The sequence below is a fragment of the Engystomops pustulosus genome, chromosome 10, assembly GCF_040894005.1.
Source record: "Engystomops pustulosus chromosome 10, aEngPut4.maternal, whole genome shotgun sequence".
NCBI classification, from domain to species: Eukaryota; Metazoa; Chordata; class Amphibia; order Anura; family Leptodactylidae; genus Engystomops; species Engystomops pustulosus.
In genome coordinates, this window is record NC_092420.1 from 22,457,164 (window position 1) to 22,478,607 (window position 21,444).

At 42.4% G+C, this 21,444-nt stretch overlaps 1 protein-coding gene across 16 annotated transcripts in view; it reads left to right on the forward strand.

Moving 5' to 3' along the window:
* Nucleotides 1-21,444, forward strand: part of ERC2 (ELKS/RAB6-interacting/CAST family member 2) — a 606,872-nt gene that overhangs the window by 77,539 nt on the left and 507,889 nt on the right. For 9 of the 16 annotated variants that reach the window (XM_072128520.1, XM_072128514.1, XM_072128513.1 and 6 more), the window contains exons 3-5: nt 7,804-7,827; nt 10,554-10,604; nt 10,811-11,227. In XM_072128520.1, the coding sequence (XP_071984621.1) occupies nt 7,804-7,827; nt 10,554-10,604; nt 10,811-11,227 (492 nt within the window). The remainder of the gene's footprint in view (nt 1-7,803; nt 7,828-10,553; nt 10,605-10,810; nt 11,228-21,444) is intronic. The other 7 variants (XM_072128521.1, XM_072128523.1, XM_072128525.1 and 4 more) reach the window with 2 other exon arrangements.

Consider the following 21,444-nt stretch of genomic DNA (forward strand, 5'->3'; position numbering starts at 1 on the left):
TTCCAGGGGAAGGTGTCAACTTGTCCCTCCTGCAAATGAACAGTAATCTATGGAATCTACAATTACCTCTCCAGCACCACCCATACTGACTTTACTGTTGACATCAGCTTGGTAATTCACAATAAATACGGATCCGTGGAAAACAACTGAAATGTGAAAACACCCATTAAAGACAGTGGGGGTCATTTACTAAGGCGATTTTCCCTGAATTGCCCCGGGATTTTGGCGCACGTGATTGGATTGTAGCGCATCGGAAATCGGGGGGCGCGGCCGTACGGAAACCTGTCGGATTCGGAAAAACTGCCGCATTTAAAAAAAAAAAAAAAAAGCGCTTAACAGGCGCTTACCTGCACCCACGATAAGACGATGAACTCCAGTGCATTCCGATGAACTTCAGCGCATCAGCGACACCTGGTGGACGTCGGAGGAACTACCTTAGTGAATCCCGACCGGACCCGAATCCTCCGCAGAGAACGCGCTGCTGGATCGCGACTGGACCAGGTAAGTAAATCTGCCCCATTGGCTCAGTTAGATCTGCACACATTGAATATTCCGCGCAGGTTTTATGCACAGATTTTGGCACGGAAAACTTGCAGCATAATACAATAGCATTGAAGGAAATCTACCATTTCTTTTTATGCATTTTGAACCAAACATACCTTGAAAATGCTGTAGTGACACTAATGCAGAAACATATCTTGTTTAAATCCCTGAACTGAGTGGTTTTGCTCAAAAATGTATTATAAAATTCCGACTTTGGAAAAGTTGCAGAATGGCTGCCTTACATAAACACATTACCTCCATATACACAGGCCCTGCCTGAACTGTCCAGACAGAACTAATCGACCTGAGCTTTATGACTCATACACAGCAGCTGGGGGATGGTGCAGTGAGTGATTACTTCTGCCTGTCAGGGACAATGGTGCAGTGAGTGATTACTTCTGCCTGTCAGGGACAACACAGTGATGACATATTCTCAGTTTATGCTGGGCAGGACAAGGCTGGAGCAGTGCGTAATTAGGGTAAGAGGAGAAGCGCCAGAGCAGCCACAGGAGCGACAGAGCCTCATTATCATAATTTTATAGTTGTTTTTTCAGTAAAACCACTCAGTTCAGGGATTAAACAAGATATGTTTCTGCATCAGTGTAGCTACAGCATTCTCAACGGATTTTTGCTTCACAATGCATGAAAATAAAGTGTATGTGATTTCGAAAAAGCAACGAAGACAATGTTTTTTTTATTCGGTGCGAAAATTATTGCTCAGCGTGCAAAATGAAATAAGGATCATGCTACTTTGCTTGTGCGTCGTTGCAGATTTTTGCTTTTACATTAAAGTGAAAGTCTGCATCAAATCTGCATCAAATCCACATCAACATGTGGTTTCCATGCAAAATTCCTTCAACCTAATGGGGTAGGAAAAAAGAGGCATAAAAAGCATGTGGAGAACACTAAATCGACAAATCTACATGAAAATGGCACATAAAAGCCGATGCAACATGTGCAGATAACCTAAGGCATCTTTGGAAATCACTGGACATGAAAAACGGCTCTAAGACACGAGGGATGACCAAAGAGTCAGTAACTGGGGATTTAACAATGGAATAAAAATTATTTTATCACATGACTTTCTCGGAGCCAAATAAATAAAAATCCTGAACCTCCCCTTTAATTAAACTCTTGGTGCAGAATATACCGTATATAATCCCTAGTGTACAGCCCTCGCAGTAGTGCATGTCACAGAGATTGAAAGAATCCCGCTCTCTCTGCCCTTCCACACGGCACAACAAGCTGGATCGGTTACGCCTGGAGTGTCCCTTTAATTATAATACATTAGCAATGCTGTTGCTGTCCTTTAACTCTTCATTCCCTACTGTGCCCATCGTCCATGACTGCAGAATGCAAATGCATTTGTTGCCAACCGTTTAAGGAGGGAAGATGCTTAATCTGGTGGAAATCTTCACATACGCAAAGATAATGGAGATAATAGCAAATGGATCTCACTGTAGACAACACATTAAAGTGGATTGATAGTATGTAATATGTAGCTATCAGTGGCTATAAGAAATGTGCAAAATTCAGCTCCAAAGAGAGATCTTCTTAAAACATCTTAATTCTTTATTGAAAAAGTATAAAATCCATCATGAACATGCATCAGTGGCGGTGAAGAGGGGCGTAACTAGGAGAGACAGGGCCCCATTGCAGGCATTTAAATGGGGAGCCCCGCCTTCCCCCTTAAAAAAATGTACACATTTGTGTACATGCGAGTTTAAAATAACACACACATTTATACACTCATATATATACACTTTTGTATACTCATGTCCATACACACACACCATATACACACCAAATATATACACCATATAATACACATCACATATGCACACACATATAGACCATATACACGTATACAAACAATACCATATACAGGCATACAGCATATTCACTCTCAATACACAACCAATAACCCAGATGCCAGGGCCCCAGACACTGTGGGCCCCATAATGGCTGCTATGGCTGTTACCCATGTAGTTACGTACGAAAAAAGAGAGCTACAATCTAAAATGCTTTGAAACTGCTGAGATGTTTAATGCATTTATATTAGTTACGGCCAATAAATGTTGTTTCCCCATGAAACAAGTTAGGCACAATCCACAGGATAAGGCCTAACTTGCTGATCTGTGGGAGTCTCAGTGATGGGACCCCACAGATCACAAGAAGGGGGGTGGGGGTATCCGATGTACCCCTGTCAGACTCCTAGACTTCTCCAGTCAACTCAGGGGGCAACTGGGGTACTTCGGACCTTATCGGACCCCGTTCCCATGACCCTCATTGGACCCCCACAGTTCAGCAAGTTAGGTCCCATCCTGTTTTTTTTGCGATTAGTCTGTTGTAGAAGACTGGACCTATCAATATTTGAAAACATTTTGAAGCAAGTTGCTACACCCAGTTAGGATATTTTTTTTTTGCTAGTTTTTCACACACTCAAGATTTTTCTTTCTCGAATGTGAGATCATGAGAACAATTTTTTCTGGTGTAGATGAATTCTTCCAAAGGGAGGTTTTAAAGGAAATCAATGTCTCGGATCTATCTATTAAGGCAGATCCGGTGGCAGGTTCCTCTAATAAATGTCATTGGAGCCCTTTTTAGGGATAATCCTTCAGTGGCCGATAAGTTTGTAAATCATTTTATTGCCCTAATATGCAAATTAGTGAAAGATGCTACTGGGGCATGGAGTAGCCGGAGCTGAAGCTACACGGCGCTGCTACTCCACGCCCCAGTAGCCTCTTTTGGTCCTTCTACGTTATCTTCTGCGTGTGTTGGGTTCCCGAAGACAGAGCGACAGCACACGCACAGCTGCCGGCTCTGCATACATGCAGGGCGCAAAGGTGTATGCGCAGATATCAGGAGCTGAAAATTCCAGGGTAGGAGGATCACAAGAGGCTACTGTGGCGTGGAGTAGCCGCATCGTGTAACTTGAGCTCCCGTTACTCCACGCCCCAGTAGCCTCTTTCAGATTTACAAACTTATCGGCACTGAAAGATTAGCCCTTAAAAGGGCTCCAATTGCATTTATAAGAGGAACCTGCATAAGGAACCTTAAAGGGTAGGTTTCCTTTAAATAACGTGTTGAGGGTGACCTGAATGCGCCTGCAATATCGAATTGATGGTTGTTGGCCTGATATAGGGGGATACACTCCTCTTATTTGTGGCTGTAAGATAAATCCCTAAAACATTAATTTGGTGCTTTTATACATTAATCGCTGTAAATTCATTCCATTCAAATTATGAACTCCGCAAAATTATTGGATTCGTATTCTGTACCGTCCCCCCCCCCCACACACCAAAAAGAGGTTGTCAATATAACGGCCGTACCACCTGATGTGGGAAAGGTTCAGATTTTCTTTACAAAACAAAGAAAGCTCTTTCCATTTGGCCATATATAGATTGATCAATGAGGGGGAACATTTACACCCCCCCCCCCATTCATGCCCCACATTTTTGTTTATGTTTTAACAAATATTGCACAGCAATCAGAATAAACTCTACATTGTCTTCAGGCTTCCGCGCCCGTCTTCTTTCTTCTGCTGGGCGCCGCCATGTCTTTCCCCTGGGCGGCGCCTAGTATGACGTCAGCAGCGGAGCGTCATACTAGGCGCTGGCCGGGAGAGAGCAATGGTGGCGCCCAGCAGAAGAAAGAAGACGGACGTGGGGGCAGGCTCTATACCACTGGGGGCAAACTGTATACTACTGGGGGCAAACTGTATACCACTGGGGGCAAACTGTATACCACTGGGGGCAGGCTGTATACCACTGGGGGCAGGCTGTATACCACTGGGGGCAAACTGTATACCACTGGGGGCAGGCTGTATACTACTGGGGGCAAACTGTATACTACTGGGGGCAAACTGTATACTACTGGGGGCAAACTGTATACTACTGGGGGCAAACTGTATACTACTGGGGGCAAACTGTATACTACTGGGGGCAAACTGTATACTACTGGGGGCAGGCTGTATACTACTGGGGGCAAACTGTATACTACTGGGGGCAAACTGTATACTACTGGGGGCAGGCTGTATACTACTGGGGGCTGTGCTGTATACTACTGGGGGCTGTGCTGTATACCACTGGGGGCTGTGCTGTATACCACTGGGGGCAAACTGTATACCACTGGGGGAAAGCTGTATACCGCTGGGGGCAAACTGTATACCACTGGGGGCAGGCTGTATACTACTGGGGGCAAACTATACTACTGGGGGCAAACTGTATACCACTGGGGGCAGGCTGTATACTACTGGGGGCAAACTGTATACTACTGGGGGCAGGCTGTATACTACTGGGGACTGTGCTGTATACCACTGGGGGCAGGGTGTATACCACTGGGGGCACGCTGGGCTGGCTGTATACTATAGGGGGCTGGTTGGCTATATACTGGGGGGGGGGCTGTGGCCAATGCATTTCCCACCCTCAGCTTATACTCGAGTCAATAGTTTTTCCCAGTTTTGGTGGTAAAATTAGGGGTCTCGGCTTATACTCGGGTCGGCTTATACTCAAGTATATACGGTAATAGACAATGTAATATGATGTCATGGTTCAAGGAAGGGAATAAAACCTGCAACATCGCAAGATAACCAACAGACATTTGGATTCCAATTTTTAAGAAATTTCCCAAAACTGGGAGGAGACAACTAGAAGTCGTCCCGGTAACAATTGAAGGTAGTCAGGTGGAGATAGTTGACTCGTACAGGTAACTAGGAATTTAGATTGATAATAAATTGGATGGGCGGGTTAACTACAATCTTTTAATATATGCAGCAAACTGCTCTTAATGTTCTGTATCACAGCAGTAGCTAGTTGTATTTTCTATGGGATGGTGTGTTCTGTTGCCAGTCTGAAAATTGAAATAATCATAAAGCGCACAGGCCAGGTTATTGGTGTTGGTATGTAGAATATAATGCTATTTTTTGGATAGATTATTGGCAAAATCCTAAATACGCGCCATTGTTTACTCAATTCATTAAAGAGACAATGAATCCTACGGATATGCACGGCGTTCTCGGTTACCCGGGAACATGGAGATTCTCAGTTTGATACAAGCAAGTAGTTGTGATGGAGGATTACATTGCAGCGATGGGCACATTCTCCCTCATGAATATTTAATATCTGCCTGATAGTGACAGCACACAATTACACAGATGAGTTAAGAGCTTCTACATCAATCACCACACCCGTCTTATCAGATCTTCATTAGGGACACAAGAAAAAGTCTTTTACTCTCGTTGCAGACCCAAGACAATCGCTTTAAGTTTTGCCTAAATTCCAGGTTCATTTTTATATATATATAGTTTTTACCGTAAATTACTTGAATTTCCCCTTTCCCAGGGTCAATTGGACCCTGTTCCAGACAGATTCTGTAGAGTTGATCTCTATAGGTATTGGCTCTCCTTACAGAAATCTGTCTGGTACCAGTTCTGGTTCTCCAAGTGTAGATCTATCTGGTGTAAAGTTTCCTGGCAATGTTTTGCAGATGATATTTCCACCAAAATACTCTAGTGCAACCTATAGGTAGCTTGTCAACGTCCGGCCACTAAAAAGCCCAATATCCTCTAGTAATAAATTATTCCCATGCAGCGGCCTGGATGTTGTTGTGTTACAAACTTTAGAGGAAATCTACCATCAAAATCACTTACTCATAGATCCAGGCACCTGTTAAACAGGTATCTTCTTGAACGTGTTATTCATGCCCTCCTTCCTTTCAAAATCAATGTCCCTCCATGCTGCAGCTTCACAGGCTGTTATGCTGTGCAGGAGTACCTCCCCCCTCTCACTGTTGGCACAAATTTTCTGTGCTGCAGTGAGATTACATCAGGAAAGGGGAGTGCTGTGCAGGAGCAGAGGGATACTGAGAGACAGTCTAACAGCCTATAAAGCTCTGGGAACCGTCTCAGTAGCTTTTCAGGCTCTTCAGATGTTTGTTTATAAGGTAACACAACTTACAGCAAAGATTTCTATAATACACTGTGGAGATTGCTAAACCAAAAGAGGAAAATAGCTAAAGAAAAAGATTCAGTCAATCAAGTATAGATGGAGAGATAGGAGATGGCCAGAGATGGATAGATAGGCGTTGAACAGAGAGGGAGAGATAAGAGATGGCCAGAGAGGGAACAAAACAAGATGGCCAGAAATGGAGAGATACAAGATGCCCAGAGGTAGAGAGATACAAGATGGCCAGAGGGGGAGAGAGACGAGATGGCCAGAGATGGAGAGATACAAGATGCCCAGAGGTGGAGAGATAGGCGTTGACCAGAGAGCGAGAGATGGCCAAAGAGGAAGCGAAACAAGATAGCCAAGTAAGAGATACAAGATTGCCATAGAGGGAGAGATATGAGATGGCCAGAGACTGAGACATTCGAGATGGCCAGAGATGGAACGAAACAAGATGGCGAGATTTAGAGAGATGCAAGATGCCCAGAGATGGAGAAATACAAGATGCCCAGAGATGGAGAGATACAAGATGGCCAGAGATTGGGGGATATGAGAGGGATGGAAATAGAGGGATAAGAGAGGGATAGAGATGGAAAGATACAAGATGGCTTGAGATGGAGAGATGCAAGAGGGATAAAGATGAGATGGCTATAGATTGAGCAATATGGGAGGGCTAGAGATGAAGAGAGGTGCCAGGACTAGTTATGTAGAACTCTACTCCCTATAGCTATACCTCTAAATAGTAGTGTGTAGAGATCTGCCCATGTTTGTTATATTGTCTCGTCTGGTGGCAGGAATGTACAGGGAGGTAACGGTAGTGAAGAAGGCGTGCCACTGGTGGGGATGGGGATGCCTGTTACCGCCCATGAGGGGCTGCTTAATAGGGTGAAACCAGATATTTTGGGAAAAAACATCTCAAGACAACAGACTTCTTAGAAATGTAATCAGTTTTTCACAGATTTCTAATTTTTTATTATCTGAAATGTATTAAAATGGTTGTATGTATTTAGAGATGCCAATAATGACGGTGTGTGTCCACTAGTTACGGAATCCTAGAAATAAGATTTTTATTGTTCCAATTTTCCATTTTTCCAAGCTCTGTGTCACATCCTATTTAGTTGCTTGTCTCCTCATTTCAAATTTGCTGTCCAAAAACATTTACTAGACGTGTCTGCTTTGTACAGCTCCGCTCAGGATGTGGTGGGGGTGGATCTGACAATACTACTGTCCCTTTAGCTGTAATTCTTTTGCTCACATTTGATCTGCTTTTGTGTTGATTTTGCTTCATTTTTTTTTTATTTGCCATGCCTTTCAGCTTTTGGATTCCAGGAAAACAAAGGTTTGTCTATTCTTCCAAATGCTTCCACTGTTACATATGTCAGCCGTTTATATAGTAGCTTTCTTCTAGATGCAAATATATGTGTCTCTATAGATGTCACTAGAATTGTCTCTGCACGTATTGATAGACAGCAAGAAATCTTTACAGAATAATTGTGATTTTCGACCTGGAATAAAATGAATATTTTTTTAATGGAAGATTTCTTAAAGGGGCAATCGCGTAGTATTTTCATTACAATTTAATAAATTATAAGCAAACCTCACCTCCCAACTCCAATTAAGATGGTGGTACTAAAGCAGACAATACTTTTGTGTTTTATTTGTCACATTTCATTCTCAATCATCTTATGATCATCAGGTTGAATGTTTTTCATGCCTTTATCTAAAATACTGTTGCACACCCTGCATAGGACTGGCTTTGCTCAGTCTTACAGGATGAGGTGTCAAGTTCCCACCCCTGAGGTACTTAGTCATCTGAATAATGTTTAGAGAGGCCATGTACATGTCCAAGAGAGGCCTGGATGCCTTTCTAGAGAGCAAAAATTCGGGTTATGGGGATAAGAACATTTTTTCAATTCTTAAAAGTTGGACTTGATGGACATCTTTTTTTCTAGGCTTATGCACCAAAAGAAAGTCTAATACCTTGAGATAAACAGATGCTCAGATGATCAACAATACAAGTGGTATTTTTCATATGGAAGCTACCCCTACATACCATAAATCGGGCATTACATCAACACCATGAACAAAAACTATGCTAAAAGTTCAGTAGGTTAAAAAATATTTGTAAAAGCCACTAACTTAACTAAACTTTAGACAAATTGTTATAAGAAAATAGTGCAGATTTTAAATAAACCTTATAATATACCTTATTAAATAAATCTGTTCTTTTGTCCTTCATTTCCCCTTTCTTAATTCAGTAGTTTGTGTAACTCGGCTTTCTGTCCACTGATAGCTGAGAGATAAAGGAACCTTATAAAGTGTCATTACAGACAGTCCCTGGATAGTCTAATCTCCTTGAAGAGCTGAATTTTCAAAGGGGACATTCTCTAGGCATTGAAAGAGTTAATCATTAGCCTTCTTATCTACCTGTGGTGAATGGACTTCAGAAGCCTTTCATATACTGCTCACTGCAGGAGGAAGAGTAGAAGTAAGGCACAGAGAAGCTGCTTTACTTAAATGAAAAATGCCCTCAAAGTTTGATAAGATTGATAAACAAAGTGCATTTACCCAAATATTTAGGCAACATGACTAGGGTAATGTTTTTATATTTGTTATCCATGGCCTCCTTCCTTCTAAAATACATTTTTAAGAGCCAATATCCCTGAATGGGCTATAGGAATGAGAGGGGAGAACTTGGGTACAAAAATTAAAAATCTGTACTGGTGCAGGAATGGGAGGAGTTGTGAGAATGTTTGGCATAAATATATATTTTTAAAAATAAAAGGATTTACAGTAAATGCAAGAGTAGAAATGTTTTTTGAAAACAATGTATGGTATTTACTTGAGTATAATCCAAGGTACCTAATTTTAACACAAAAACATGGGAAAACCTATTGACTTGAGTACAAGCCTAGGATGGAAAATGCATTGGTCACAGCCTCCACCACAGTACATAGCCATCAAGTCCATTCCCTCTAGTATATAGCTAACCAGCCCCCTGTTCCCAGTAAATAGTCAGCATCCCCTGTTCCCAGTATACAGCCAGACAGCTCTTGCCCCCTAGTATATAGCCAACAGCCCCCTGTCACCAGTATATAGCCAGCCAGCCCTTGTCCCCACTATACAGTCAGCAGCGTTTGCCCCCAGTATATATCCAGAAGCCCCTATCCCCAGTATATAACCAGCAGCCCCCAGTATATAGCCAGCAGCCCCTGTCTGCTGAATATAACCAGAAGACTCTGCCCCCAGTATATAGCCTGTCAGCCCCAGTATATAGCCAGCAGCCCCTGCCCCATGTATATAGCCAGCAGCCGCCTGCCCCCAGTATATAGCCAGCAGCCGCCTGCCCCCAGTATATAGCCAGCAGCCGCCTGCCCCCAGTATATAGCCAGCAGCCGCCTGTCCCCAGTATATAGCCAGCAGCCGCCTGTCCCCAGTATATAGCCTGCCAGTCCATTGTCCCAGTGTATAGCCTGCCAGTCCCTTGTCCCAGTATATAGCCAGCCAGCACCCTCGCCCCAATATATAGCCAGCAGCCCCCTGGCTCAAGTATATAGCCTGCCAGCTCCCTGCCCAGGTATGCCCAGCCTATAAGAAAAAAACAAACCCTTTCCAATGCCCCACGTAGGTCCACTTCTTTCTTCGGCGATGCGCTGGCTCTGTGTCCCTTCGCAGTGCGTCACACGCACCATGACGTTGGCCGCTTGCTAACATCATAGTGTGTTGATGGCGCATAGGGACACGGAGCCAGAGCACTGCTGTTGAAAGAAGAAGACCTGCAGAGGTCGTCGGACAGGTGAGTACAGGGTTTGTTTTTTTATAGACTTGAGTATAAGCAGAGTTAGGTTTTTCAGCACAAAAAATGTTTTGTGCTGAAAAACTCGGCTTATACTCAAATATATACTGTAGGTCTTTTTATTGTAATTCTAAGAAACCCCCTTCATCAAGAGTCTTTCATAAAAAAAAATATCATTTTCATTTATTGCCTTGTTTTTTTTATTTTCTGCATGTTAAATGTCCTAATATTTCTTGTCCAAATCATCTCTGTGTTTTCTTTTCATGAAGTATGGAGTCAAGAAAATTGAGCACACATCACAGCCACCGAGCACCAAAAATGTAATTCATATTAATAGTGTGGCACCCGTTTTGGTCATGAGTAGTTGGCAGTATTTTTTATCGTGCTCAAATATAGTAATAGTTATATGGATGGATGTAGCTATAGGTTACGTAGAATGTTTAGTTTTTGTTGTTGTGCCTTTTTTCACTTCATTGATGACCCTTTTCACTGAACAATTGATTTGACCTTTCTATTTGCCTTCTAGCACTTGCAGTTGACCATCCAAGCCCTCCAAGATGAGCTACGGACTCAGAGGGACCTTAATCATCTTCTACAACAAGAAAGTGGGAACCGTGGGGCAGAACATTTCACAATCGAGCTCACGGAGGAGAACTTTAGAAGGCTTCAGGCGGAACATGACCGGCAGGCCAAAGAACTTTTCCTTCTCAGAAAAACTTTAGAAGAAATGGAATTGAGGATAGAAACACAAAAACAGACACTAAGTGCCCGTGATGAGTCCATCAAAAAGCTTCTTGAAATGCTTCAAAGTAAAGGGTTGCCTTCAAAGGGAATGGAAGAAGAAAATGAGAAAACAAGAAGAATGGTGGAGGCGGAATCTCAGCTGAACCATTTAGAAGTGCTTCTAGATCAAAAGGATAAAGAAAATATTCATCTCCGAGAGGTAAGGAAATGCTTATGCACTAATATCTTATATATTGGTGTTTGCCAGTTAGATGTTGATAGACATTAGGGCATAAAAACATCATTCTGGGTCCCACGCTCAACAACATCCTCTATGACAAACCACGGAAAGCTGATTGGATTAGTTTTTCACAATCTTTATGAAGCAGACAGGTATCAAAAAGTTCACTTCTTGAGGTTTTCAATAGAAATGTATTGTTTTCAGTTAACTTCAGTTAACAGTTGTCTGTACGTATATCACTGTTTCTACTATCTTTAATATGATCTATTTACAAAAAATCCTGGGTCTTATGTTGGTCAAATTTTGTCAGGGCATATGAACTTGTGGTTATGTCAGAGATGATGGACAATCTTGGTAACACTAGTAAAGAAAATGTGATTTTATAGTTTTTTGTAAGGGTGTTTTCTTTTGGAGGTGTCTTGTTTATGTGAATATGGAAACTATTGGCAATATAATCCATATAATCTAATCCAGTCAGTGATCTTCCATTGGGTGCTAAAAAAAAAAGACCTATGTAGCCGAAAACTGGAGTTCAAGGTGACCTTTCATTTCGTTGCTGCCTATAACTGGTGTCACTTCATTCACCCGAGCTGTAGTTTTTGACAAATGGGCAATCCCATAGTGGAGAAGGCTGACTAAGACCACCCACTTGACTGAAATGAAAGTAGAGAATCTTCTAAGCATATTGGTTGAAAAAACTAATGATTGCTAATATCTCAGGAACAGAGGGGGCTAACAAACTGCACTAGAATCAGTGGAGCGACCACTATTCAAGAACACGGGGGTGAAGATGGTTATTTTTATACAATGATAAGTTCCATATTCTTAAGAAACTGTTCATGAGTACCGATTTTTTTTTTCCTGGAAGAAAACTTGAACCCTCCACTAAGTGTGACTTGTGTTCGGAAATTCTGGGGAGAATCTGGAATCTTAAAGAATGGTCTACCGGCTGTTCATATGCCCCACTTTTTTGCATGAGGAAACCCTTTACTTTAATTTACAGGATTGATTATTTTTGAAGTATTCATTTATATATTTGTACAATTTTTTAAATATATATTTCTATGGTTCCATAAACAATCTATGAGCGGAAGCTGTTTAGGACTTTAGGTAACATATAACTGCTCAAGAAACACTTGTTCCTTTTTGCTGTGCAATTTGAGTGATGATCTGAAATATCGAAGTCGTTCGGAATTAAGGCCTGGAACGAAGAAAAAATGAACATTCTGTAAACTGAAACAGAAAACCAGGTTAACAATTTTTTCCACTTACAAAAATAGTAAATGACCGAGTTCTTTTTCTTTGTAGAAGTCGTTTTGTGCAGTTTCCAATGATAAATGAAATGAAATACCAATGATTTTGGCCTTGGTTCTTGCTCACGTGTAAACAGAGGTTTTTCGTTCCATATTTTCTCATTTTACATGTTTTTAAACGTGCGCTGTAATTAATATGTTTGTAAATCCAGTATGAAAGGTCATTCTTAAGCGCTCTCATGTAAAGTTATGTAAAAATGTTCTGCTATTCCACCCAAATATCCAAAGTCACTTATGAAGGTTGCTCTCCTCTTGGCCTACATAACGTTTCACTGCTTAGTGCAGCGGTTTGTGCTTCAATTTCAAATATATATTTTGGAGTTGATGGAATGTTTTTGGTTACTCAGTTTCTCTTACAGATTTCGCTAGGGTGATACTTTTTAACACACATTTACTGTCTTCAGCTTCACCTTAGCTTAAAGTCCGCTTGAAAAGAGGTCTTTTGGATTTCGCTAAATACCCCGTAGATACCCAGAAGAAAAAAATGATATATACTTACTGTACCCTTCTCTTGCTCCCCGTTCCCACAGTGTGACATTGAGAAACTCCATGCCATTTCAAAGGCCACTGATGACACAGCCTCGGGTAACAGCAATTGTCGGGGGCCGTAACCTGGAAATGGGGAACTAGAGAAAAGTGGATATGCAATTTTTTTCTTACCTTTGCCCTAACATTCTACATCCTTTCTCAGAAAGCCCTTTCTAGGATGCCCATTTCTCATTAAAAATTGCAATACAATACCACAACAAAATCACAACCACTTGATACCCACATAGAAAAGGATGGACACACAAAAACACCAACCTGATACATAGAGCATAATACAATCAATAAAACAGTACTGGAAATGTGCTATTTGGACATATATGGGCAGATTTACTTACCTGGTCCTGTAGCGATCCCCCGGTGTGTTGGCTGACGAGGATTCGGTTTTGCCGCAATTCACTAAGATCGTGCGCCCAAGTTCCTGCATCCGTCGCTTCTGTGCCGAGGTCCGCCGGAGTTCACCTTCTTCTTCCCGGTGCTTGTAAGTGCGTGTCTGTCGACGCAATTCTAAATGTGAAATACTGCGCATTGTCTGTATCTGTCGGGTTGTCCGACGGCGCGCCCCCCCCCCATTTCTGTCGCGTGCAAGCCGGCGCCGATGCCCCACAATCCGGGGGCAATTCGGCGTATAACGGAAATCGTCGGGAAACCCGACGAAAATTCGCTCTGTGGACCATTAGTAAATGAGCCCCATTTATCTTAGTTATGGCTGATGGAAGTTTCAGTTTTGCAACATAATTTCTTGAAGAGTACATGAAAAGTACTTATAAAGGCAGCAACTTTTGACGTGACATTTTTAAATAACTTGCTGAATCCCAGCAATCAAAATCCTTATAATTGAAAAGTTATTACCTAGCAATTTGCCGAAATGGGGAATATCTTTTTAAAGTAAACCTGTCAATCAAACTGACTCCACCCCCAAACTATATATAATCATATACTGCCATTTGAAATAATTGCCCCCATCTTAACTTTGTTCCTCTCTAAGTTGTATGCTGACAACCTGAGGCGAGTCCGATCAGCATATTCCCTGAAGTTGAGTCCGGCTTATTTAGGAGTCCCCCTGTGCAGCCACCGCACCTAGTCCTTTGAATGACAGCCCATATAATGACCCTACATGCAAAGCTGTGTGTGATATCTATAGTTCCTCCTGCTGAGAGGGACAGGAGATAACTGGCCACCCAACCCATCATCTCCATTCTACTCCTACTCACAGAACTTGTATGTAGCTTGTTAGAGGTGCAGAGATTCAGTGAAGATTCATCCAACCGTGAAGTCTAGAGGCTAGTTCAGCCATTATGCTGAGGGAAGATTACAGGAGGTGGCCCCTCTGTGTGGGGGAAGGGATCTAGTAGTGTAGATGGGGGAAGGAGGTTAAGTACTTTGTGTAGCTGCTGCCTTATGTGTGTCTCTCACAGACAGCAGCTAAAGCAAAATGACTACCAAGAATCCACAAGATAAAGGCTGGGATAGAATCCTTGGGATTTGCTTTAAAAGGTAAAAGGTGACAGGTTTCATTTGATTTGATGCATTATGAAGCAAACATACCTTGAGAATGCTGTAGCTACACTGATGCAGAATCATCTCTTGTTTAATCCCTGTGCTGAGTGGTTTTGCTGATAAAACAGATATAACATTATGATAATGAAGCTCTGCTCCTACTATGGCTCCTTCAGCATTTGCTTCTGCGCTTCTCCTAGCCTGTGAGTTTTTCTCTGCAGATGATGGAGATGATGATGCAATCACTTTTCTCTCTGCCAGACAGAATAATAATTTGCTGCACCATCCCTCAGCTGCTGTGTATGAGTGATGCAGCTCAGGTTGATTAGTCATGCTTGACCAACCACCATTTGTAATTCCAAGCTCCCTTGTGCAATGTGTTGGTCGAGGTAGCCATGCTGACCCAGCTTTCCCAAGGTCCTGAATGTTATAATAGTTTTTTCAGCAAAACCACTCAGCTCAGGGATTAACCAAAATATGATTCTGCATCAGTGTAACTACAGCATTTTCAAGGTATGTTTGCTTCATAATGCATCAAATCAAATGGTAGGTTTCCTTTAAGTCCTTTTAGTAATACTCACTTTGTATGCTTACGAGGGTATTTTACAAAGTGTGACAAACACAGCTGGACATTTGGAGTACAGTATTTTTCGGACTATATGGGGCATCGGGTTATAAGGCGCACCATCAATAAACGCCTACTAAAACGTCTAGGTTCATATATAAGGCTAACCTGATTATAAGGCGCACCTGATTGTAAGGATGAATGACCAGCAGGTGGCAGACCTGTGCACAGTTCAAGGCAGCTGTGGTCTGTAAGTACAGTTCATACATAAGGCGCACCGGATAATAAGGCGCACCTGATTGTAAGGATGAATGACCAGCAGGTGGCAGACCTGTGCTCAGTTCAAGGCAGCTGTGGTCTGTAATTACGGTTCATATATAAGGGGCACTGGACTATAGTCCGAAAAATACGGTATTAGCATAAGCTGCTCCTTCTTGCTTCTGGATATGTCTAAGAACTTCTGGCCTCTCGGATTTACAGCACATCTAATTTTGTCGCCGATATTTATGTTTTCTCAGAGGATGATCTTTTTTTTTTTTTTTTTACTTCCTACAACTTTTTAAAATAAACATATAAACATTAGCTCTTTCTGTATAATTGTGGGAGAAGTTAAGGGACTGCATAGTTTTTATCATGTGGAAATCTAGTACAGATGTTTGGTCATACAAAGTTTTTCTCTGACCACACATAGTTTGCCCAAAGAACCATCAAGTACTTTTATTATTTCTATCAAAGAGCCAGCCTTAGGCAACAACTGCTGAGTTTCCTCTTAAGATGAATTCAAAATTCTTGTAACTTTTCAAATTTTTTTCTTGTTCTTTTTTTTTTCTCTTAAGAAATTACACTGTGTAGGAGAAATTGTATTTTGATAGCCTTAGGAGTGGTGCAACCCAAGAGAAATGTGGGTGACCTATCCAGAGATGGTCAATAGCGCATAGAATATGGAATAATGGGGCTCATTTACTTACCTGGTCCATTCGCGCGTTGTCCGATGTGGATTCGGCTGGGATTCACTAAGGTCGTGTCCACTAGGTGTCGCTGCTGCGCTGAAGTCGGAGTTCACCTTCTTCGCCCCGGTGTATGTGAGTGCTATTCTTGCGACACAATTTTTTTTTATTCCGCATGTTTTTCCGAATCCGTCGGGTTTTCCGACGGCCACGCCCCCCATTTCTGTTGCGTGAAAGCCGGCGCCGATGTGCCACAATCCGATCACGTGTGCCAAAATCCTGGGGCAATTTGCCGCAAACCGGAAAAATTCGGGAAACCCGACGAAAATGCATGATTCGGACCCTTAGTAAATGAGCCCCAATATGTCTAGGAACAGTCTGGGTGAAATTTTTTTCAAGAATTTTCTTGTACGGTGTGCTGACGGAGTGGATCCACCTTCCCATGTTTATTGTAGGATTTGATAGCGGAGCCAGAACTAGGGAAACACTTTATCCTAATGTGAGGGAATCTGTAAGAAGCCCATATACATGTCTGATTGGTGATGTTTTTCTTGTGTTATATTCCTCTCTGTAGTATTTTTCCTGGCAGAGTAGATTTAATTAATTGCATTATTTGATACCAGATAAGGCCAAGCCAAATATTAATATGATTATTTTTAGTGTTCAGAATCATTCATTTTCTGCTTTCTAATATAAGCAGTTTGTGAGATCACTTTGATTTGCCGTGACCCTTTAAGTGTCATGTGACGATTGAAATATCATCTGGACTTCATATTACTGTTGCGGAGCGGGACTGGAATTTCTATTAACCCCTTGGTGACAAGACCTGGAACAAGACATATACATTAAAGAGACTGTGATGACATTGTTAATGTTTACGTATCACATATTGCCGTTATCCAAATTTCCAATATATATTCTGTATCAATTCCTCACAGTTTTCTAGATCAGTATATACATTGTTTTCTTCCTGTGGATAAAAAATGGTCCCTGGTCATGTGATGTCTCATAGGTGCACAGCTCGTTATATATCCCTGTTCATGTGATGTCACATAGCTGCATGGCTCGTTATATCCCTGGTCATGTGATGTCACATAGCTGCATGGCTCGTTATATCCCTGGTCATGTGATATCACACAGGTGCACGGCTCGTTATATCCCTGGTCATGTGATATCACACAGGTGCACGGCTTGTTATATCCCTGGTCATGTGATGTCACACAGGTGCACGGCTCGTTATATCCCTGGTCATGTGATGTCACACAGCTGCACGGCTCGTTATATCCCTGGTCATGTGATGTCACACAGGTGCACGGCTCGTTATATTCCTGGTTATATGATGTCACACAGCTGCACTGCTCCTTATATCCCTGGTCATGTGATGTCACACAGGTGCACGGCTCTTTATATCCCTGGTTATATGATGTCACACAGCTGCACGGCTCATTGTATCCCTGGTCATGCCATGTCACACAGGTGCACTGCTCGTTATATCCCTGGTTATATGATGTCACACAGCTGCACGGCTCCTTATATCCCTGGTCATGTGATGTCACAAAGGTGCACAGGTTGCTATATACTAAAGGTGGCTGGCTTATACTATAGGGTGATGGCTTTATGCTACAGGGTGATGGCTGTATACTAAAGGTGGCTGGCTAGCTCTATACCAAAGGGGGCTGGCTGTATACTACTGGTGGCTGACTGGCTGTATACTACTTGGGACTGGCTGGCTATATAGTAAAGGGGACTGGCGTTATGCTACTAGGGGCTTGCGGGCTATAAACTGGGAGCCTATGACCAATCCATTCGGCTTATACTCGAGTCAATAGGTTTACCCAGTTTTTGGTGGTAAAATTAGAGGCCTCGTCTTATACTCGGGTCGGCTTATACTCGAGTATATACGGTACTTAAATCAAAATGATTGTTCTGTCTAAGGACCAGTAATAGGCCCAGAGTGAACGCAGATTTATAGATACATATCTAGAAATGAGAAATGCTGCTGAATCTTTTCCCAAGAATTATAATATATCAACTCGATAGAATGTTTCAGGATAAAATAAGCAACCTAATCTCCATACCCCGCAAGTATCATAATTATCTAAGAAAATACTTATCTCAGCTTCATTGTGTGTTCTGCGGGTAATTGGCTACTTCATATTTACTTCACCTTTCAAAGAAATATTCAATTCCAGGTAATGACCGAAATATATAATGAAAGTAAAAGCAGTGGTCGCCTGAGAGGCTTTTTATGCTGCAATTATTGCATTACATGTAAGGCTTTAATCGATTTTATCCTGTAGTGGAACCTATTAATCCTCTTAGGAGAAGATTATTTACATATCTGACATTGGTAATTCACTGTTACAGAGCTGTTTGTTAGGGGCTTTTAGAGATGGAGCCATTGACAAATTTCCCTGTATAACCACTTTATTTGTAACTAGAATATTACTGCATTTTGGTTATACAACCCTGGATGTATTCCACCCTTTTTAAACATTTATTCACCACCCAAACAGAAATGGAGTCATCAGGGTCCTCACAGTTTAAAAACTATTCTCTTTCTTTATTAACGGGAACCTGTCAGGGCCATTTGGGACACTAAACCACCCACAGGTCCCAAATCTGCCTTTAGGTAGTCCCTCTGTGCTCTTTTACTTGCCATATATACTCGAGTATAAGCCGAGACCCCTAAGTTTAACACCAAAAGAAACGGAAAAACCTATTGACTCGAGTATAAGCCGAGGGTGGGAAATGCATTGTTCACAGCCTTCCCATTATGTAGCCAGCAAGCCCCCAGTAGTATATAGCCACCAGCCCCCAGTAATATATAGCCTTCCAGCCCCCTGTAGTATACAACCAGCCAGCTCCCTGTAGTATATAGCCACCACCCCCCAGTATTATATAGACTGCCATCCCCCTGTAGTATATATCCTGCCAGCCCCCTAGTATACGCCTATTTTCATGTGTTTTCATGGGGAGGGGCAGTGTTGGGTCCTGAACTTTTGGTCCACCAGATTTACTAGTTTACTGGTGAAGACTGCATCTTAACCTTAGTCAAGGTTTGACTTGGTCTAAACCAGTGAAACCTGGAGAACAGCTGAGGGCAGTGGACCACCTTTTGGATTTTCTAAGAAGCCAGAGTAATTCAGCGTGTGGTACACCAGTGCGGGACAATTAAGGCTGTCGTTTAAAACACCAGTCTTAATTATTACCCCCATTATGCAGTCTTCGAAGGAGCATGTTGTAGGAGCTTTGAAGATTGTACATGGGGCCCTATTTGTTGTAGAGCAGGAAGAGCTGAGCAGATTATTCATAGCCTCCAGAATTAAAAAATTACTGTATAGTTTACAAATTCAAGAGTTGGGGGGCGGGGTCCCAGAAAATTAAGCCCCCTTCTGATAGCCAGAACTCCAGTCAATAGAAGGGTGAAAAGAATAGAGTGACACACACAGATACTGCTGAAGGTATCTTATGCTATTGCTGGATTCTTAGCTACGCTGCTGCGTAATGTTCACCATGCTGTTGCTGTGTTTGAAGGTGTTCTGTGAAGAGACAGAAATTTGCTACGGTAATTATACATGTTGGTATACCTTATGCTCTGCTGTATGTAGTCTAGTTTTGTATTATGTTATATACAATATTTGTGTTTTTATCTTGTATGTAAAAGAATACAAATATAAAGTAAAAAAAAAAACTTAGCTGAATTCCACATCACCAGATGTTCAGATCTGCCACATATTTTTTATACTGGACATCTGCTTTAAGAAGGTCATTCCCCAAATTTTTTTTGAGGGGGTGTCTCAGAGTTTCACCGTACAGTGACTGTTCTAAAACATGTCCATAATTCTTCAGAAATTGGTGAACCCAGCTGTAATTTTGGCATTGCTTGGCTCTTAGCTGCACTAAGCTCCTGGTCGAGACTTTATGACTTGACCCGTGAATTCTCAGCACCTCCGTACCCTCATCTATCAAGGCAACAAGATTCCACATGCTGTCTGTCACTTTGCATCAGTGTAATGAGTGACATTGGAGTCTCTGCCTCCTCAGATCTGCCCTGCTCAACGTCAAACTTATCAGACTGTAATGTAATATGCGGACGCGGTAAACGTGTTTAGAAGACCCGGCACTTTCTTCCCTGCTCCCATATCCCATCATCTTAATTATGTTTTGACAAATGCTTTGCATATTTTCGTATCTTTTTTTCGTAGACCTCCAGAAGTACTTTTTAAAAACTTTTATTATTGTTTTTCTTATACTTTATCTCTCTGACACAGCAAGAAATATGTAAACTTTAATTCAATCTAGTGCATTAAGTTGGATGCAAACTTTGGCCAATAGTTGTTTCTCCAGATCCTCCCATACACTCTTATGCTTGGATGTAAAGGTATGTAAACTGCCACCAGACCCCTCTGCTGGTCGCTCATCTACCCAAGAACAGAAGAATGTAGTATTTCAACATGTGCAGAAATGGGATTGGGACGTTGGCTCGGAAATTCCCATAAATGGACCCCACCAATCCTTAGAATGGGGGTGGGGACTGTTCTTATTATTAAATAATGCGACATGATGAGCAAGTGTCCTGCTGCTGCATCAAATACTTATATACTCAGCGTATATATCTGAATCCCAATTCAATTGTGCGCCAGTATGATGAGCCCCCCAAACACTCAATCATATGCTCCTTGTGCCAGCCCTCCATGATTCCCACCCCAGTGGCCTGAGGGGGCAATGGAACACCAGAATTGACCCCAGAACACTGGTTTACACTGGTTTGTAAATGCCCCTTACTGCCTTTTGAGAGGATGGAGGGTCAAGGAAGGAGCAGCAGCACTCCATTGTGATCCAAAGACCGAGTGTCGAAACATTGCATGTATTTCTGGTGAACACATTGATCACATTCACTGAATCATCACAACAGAGTTTTGCTGCACCTTTTGTATCGTCCTGGACCCATGCAACTGCGATCTTTCTTCTGCGGGCACCCACCATTACTGGGTGGGCAGAGCTGCAGGCTGTATACTGGGTGGGTAAGGCTGCAGGCTTTATACTGGGGGGGGGGCTGCATCCTATATACTGGGGGGCAGGGGCTACAGCCTATATACTGGGGGGCAGGGGCTACAGCCTATATACTGGGGGGCAGGGGCTGCAGCCTATATACTGGGGGGCAGGGGCTGCAGCCTATATACTGGGGGGCAGGGGCTGCAGCCTATATACTGGGGGGCAGGTGCTGCAGCCTATATACTGGGGGGGCAGGGGCTGCAGCCAATATACTGGGGGGCAGGGGCTGCAGCCAATATGCTGGGGGGCAGGGGCTGCAGCCAATAT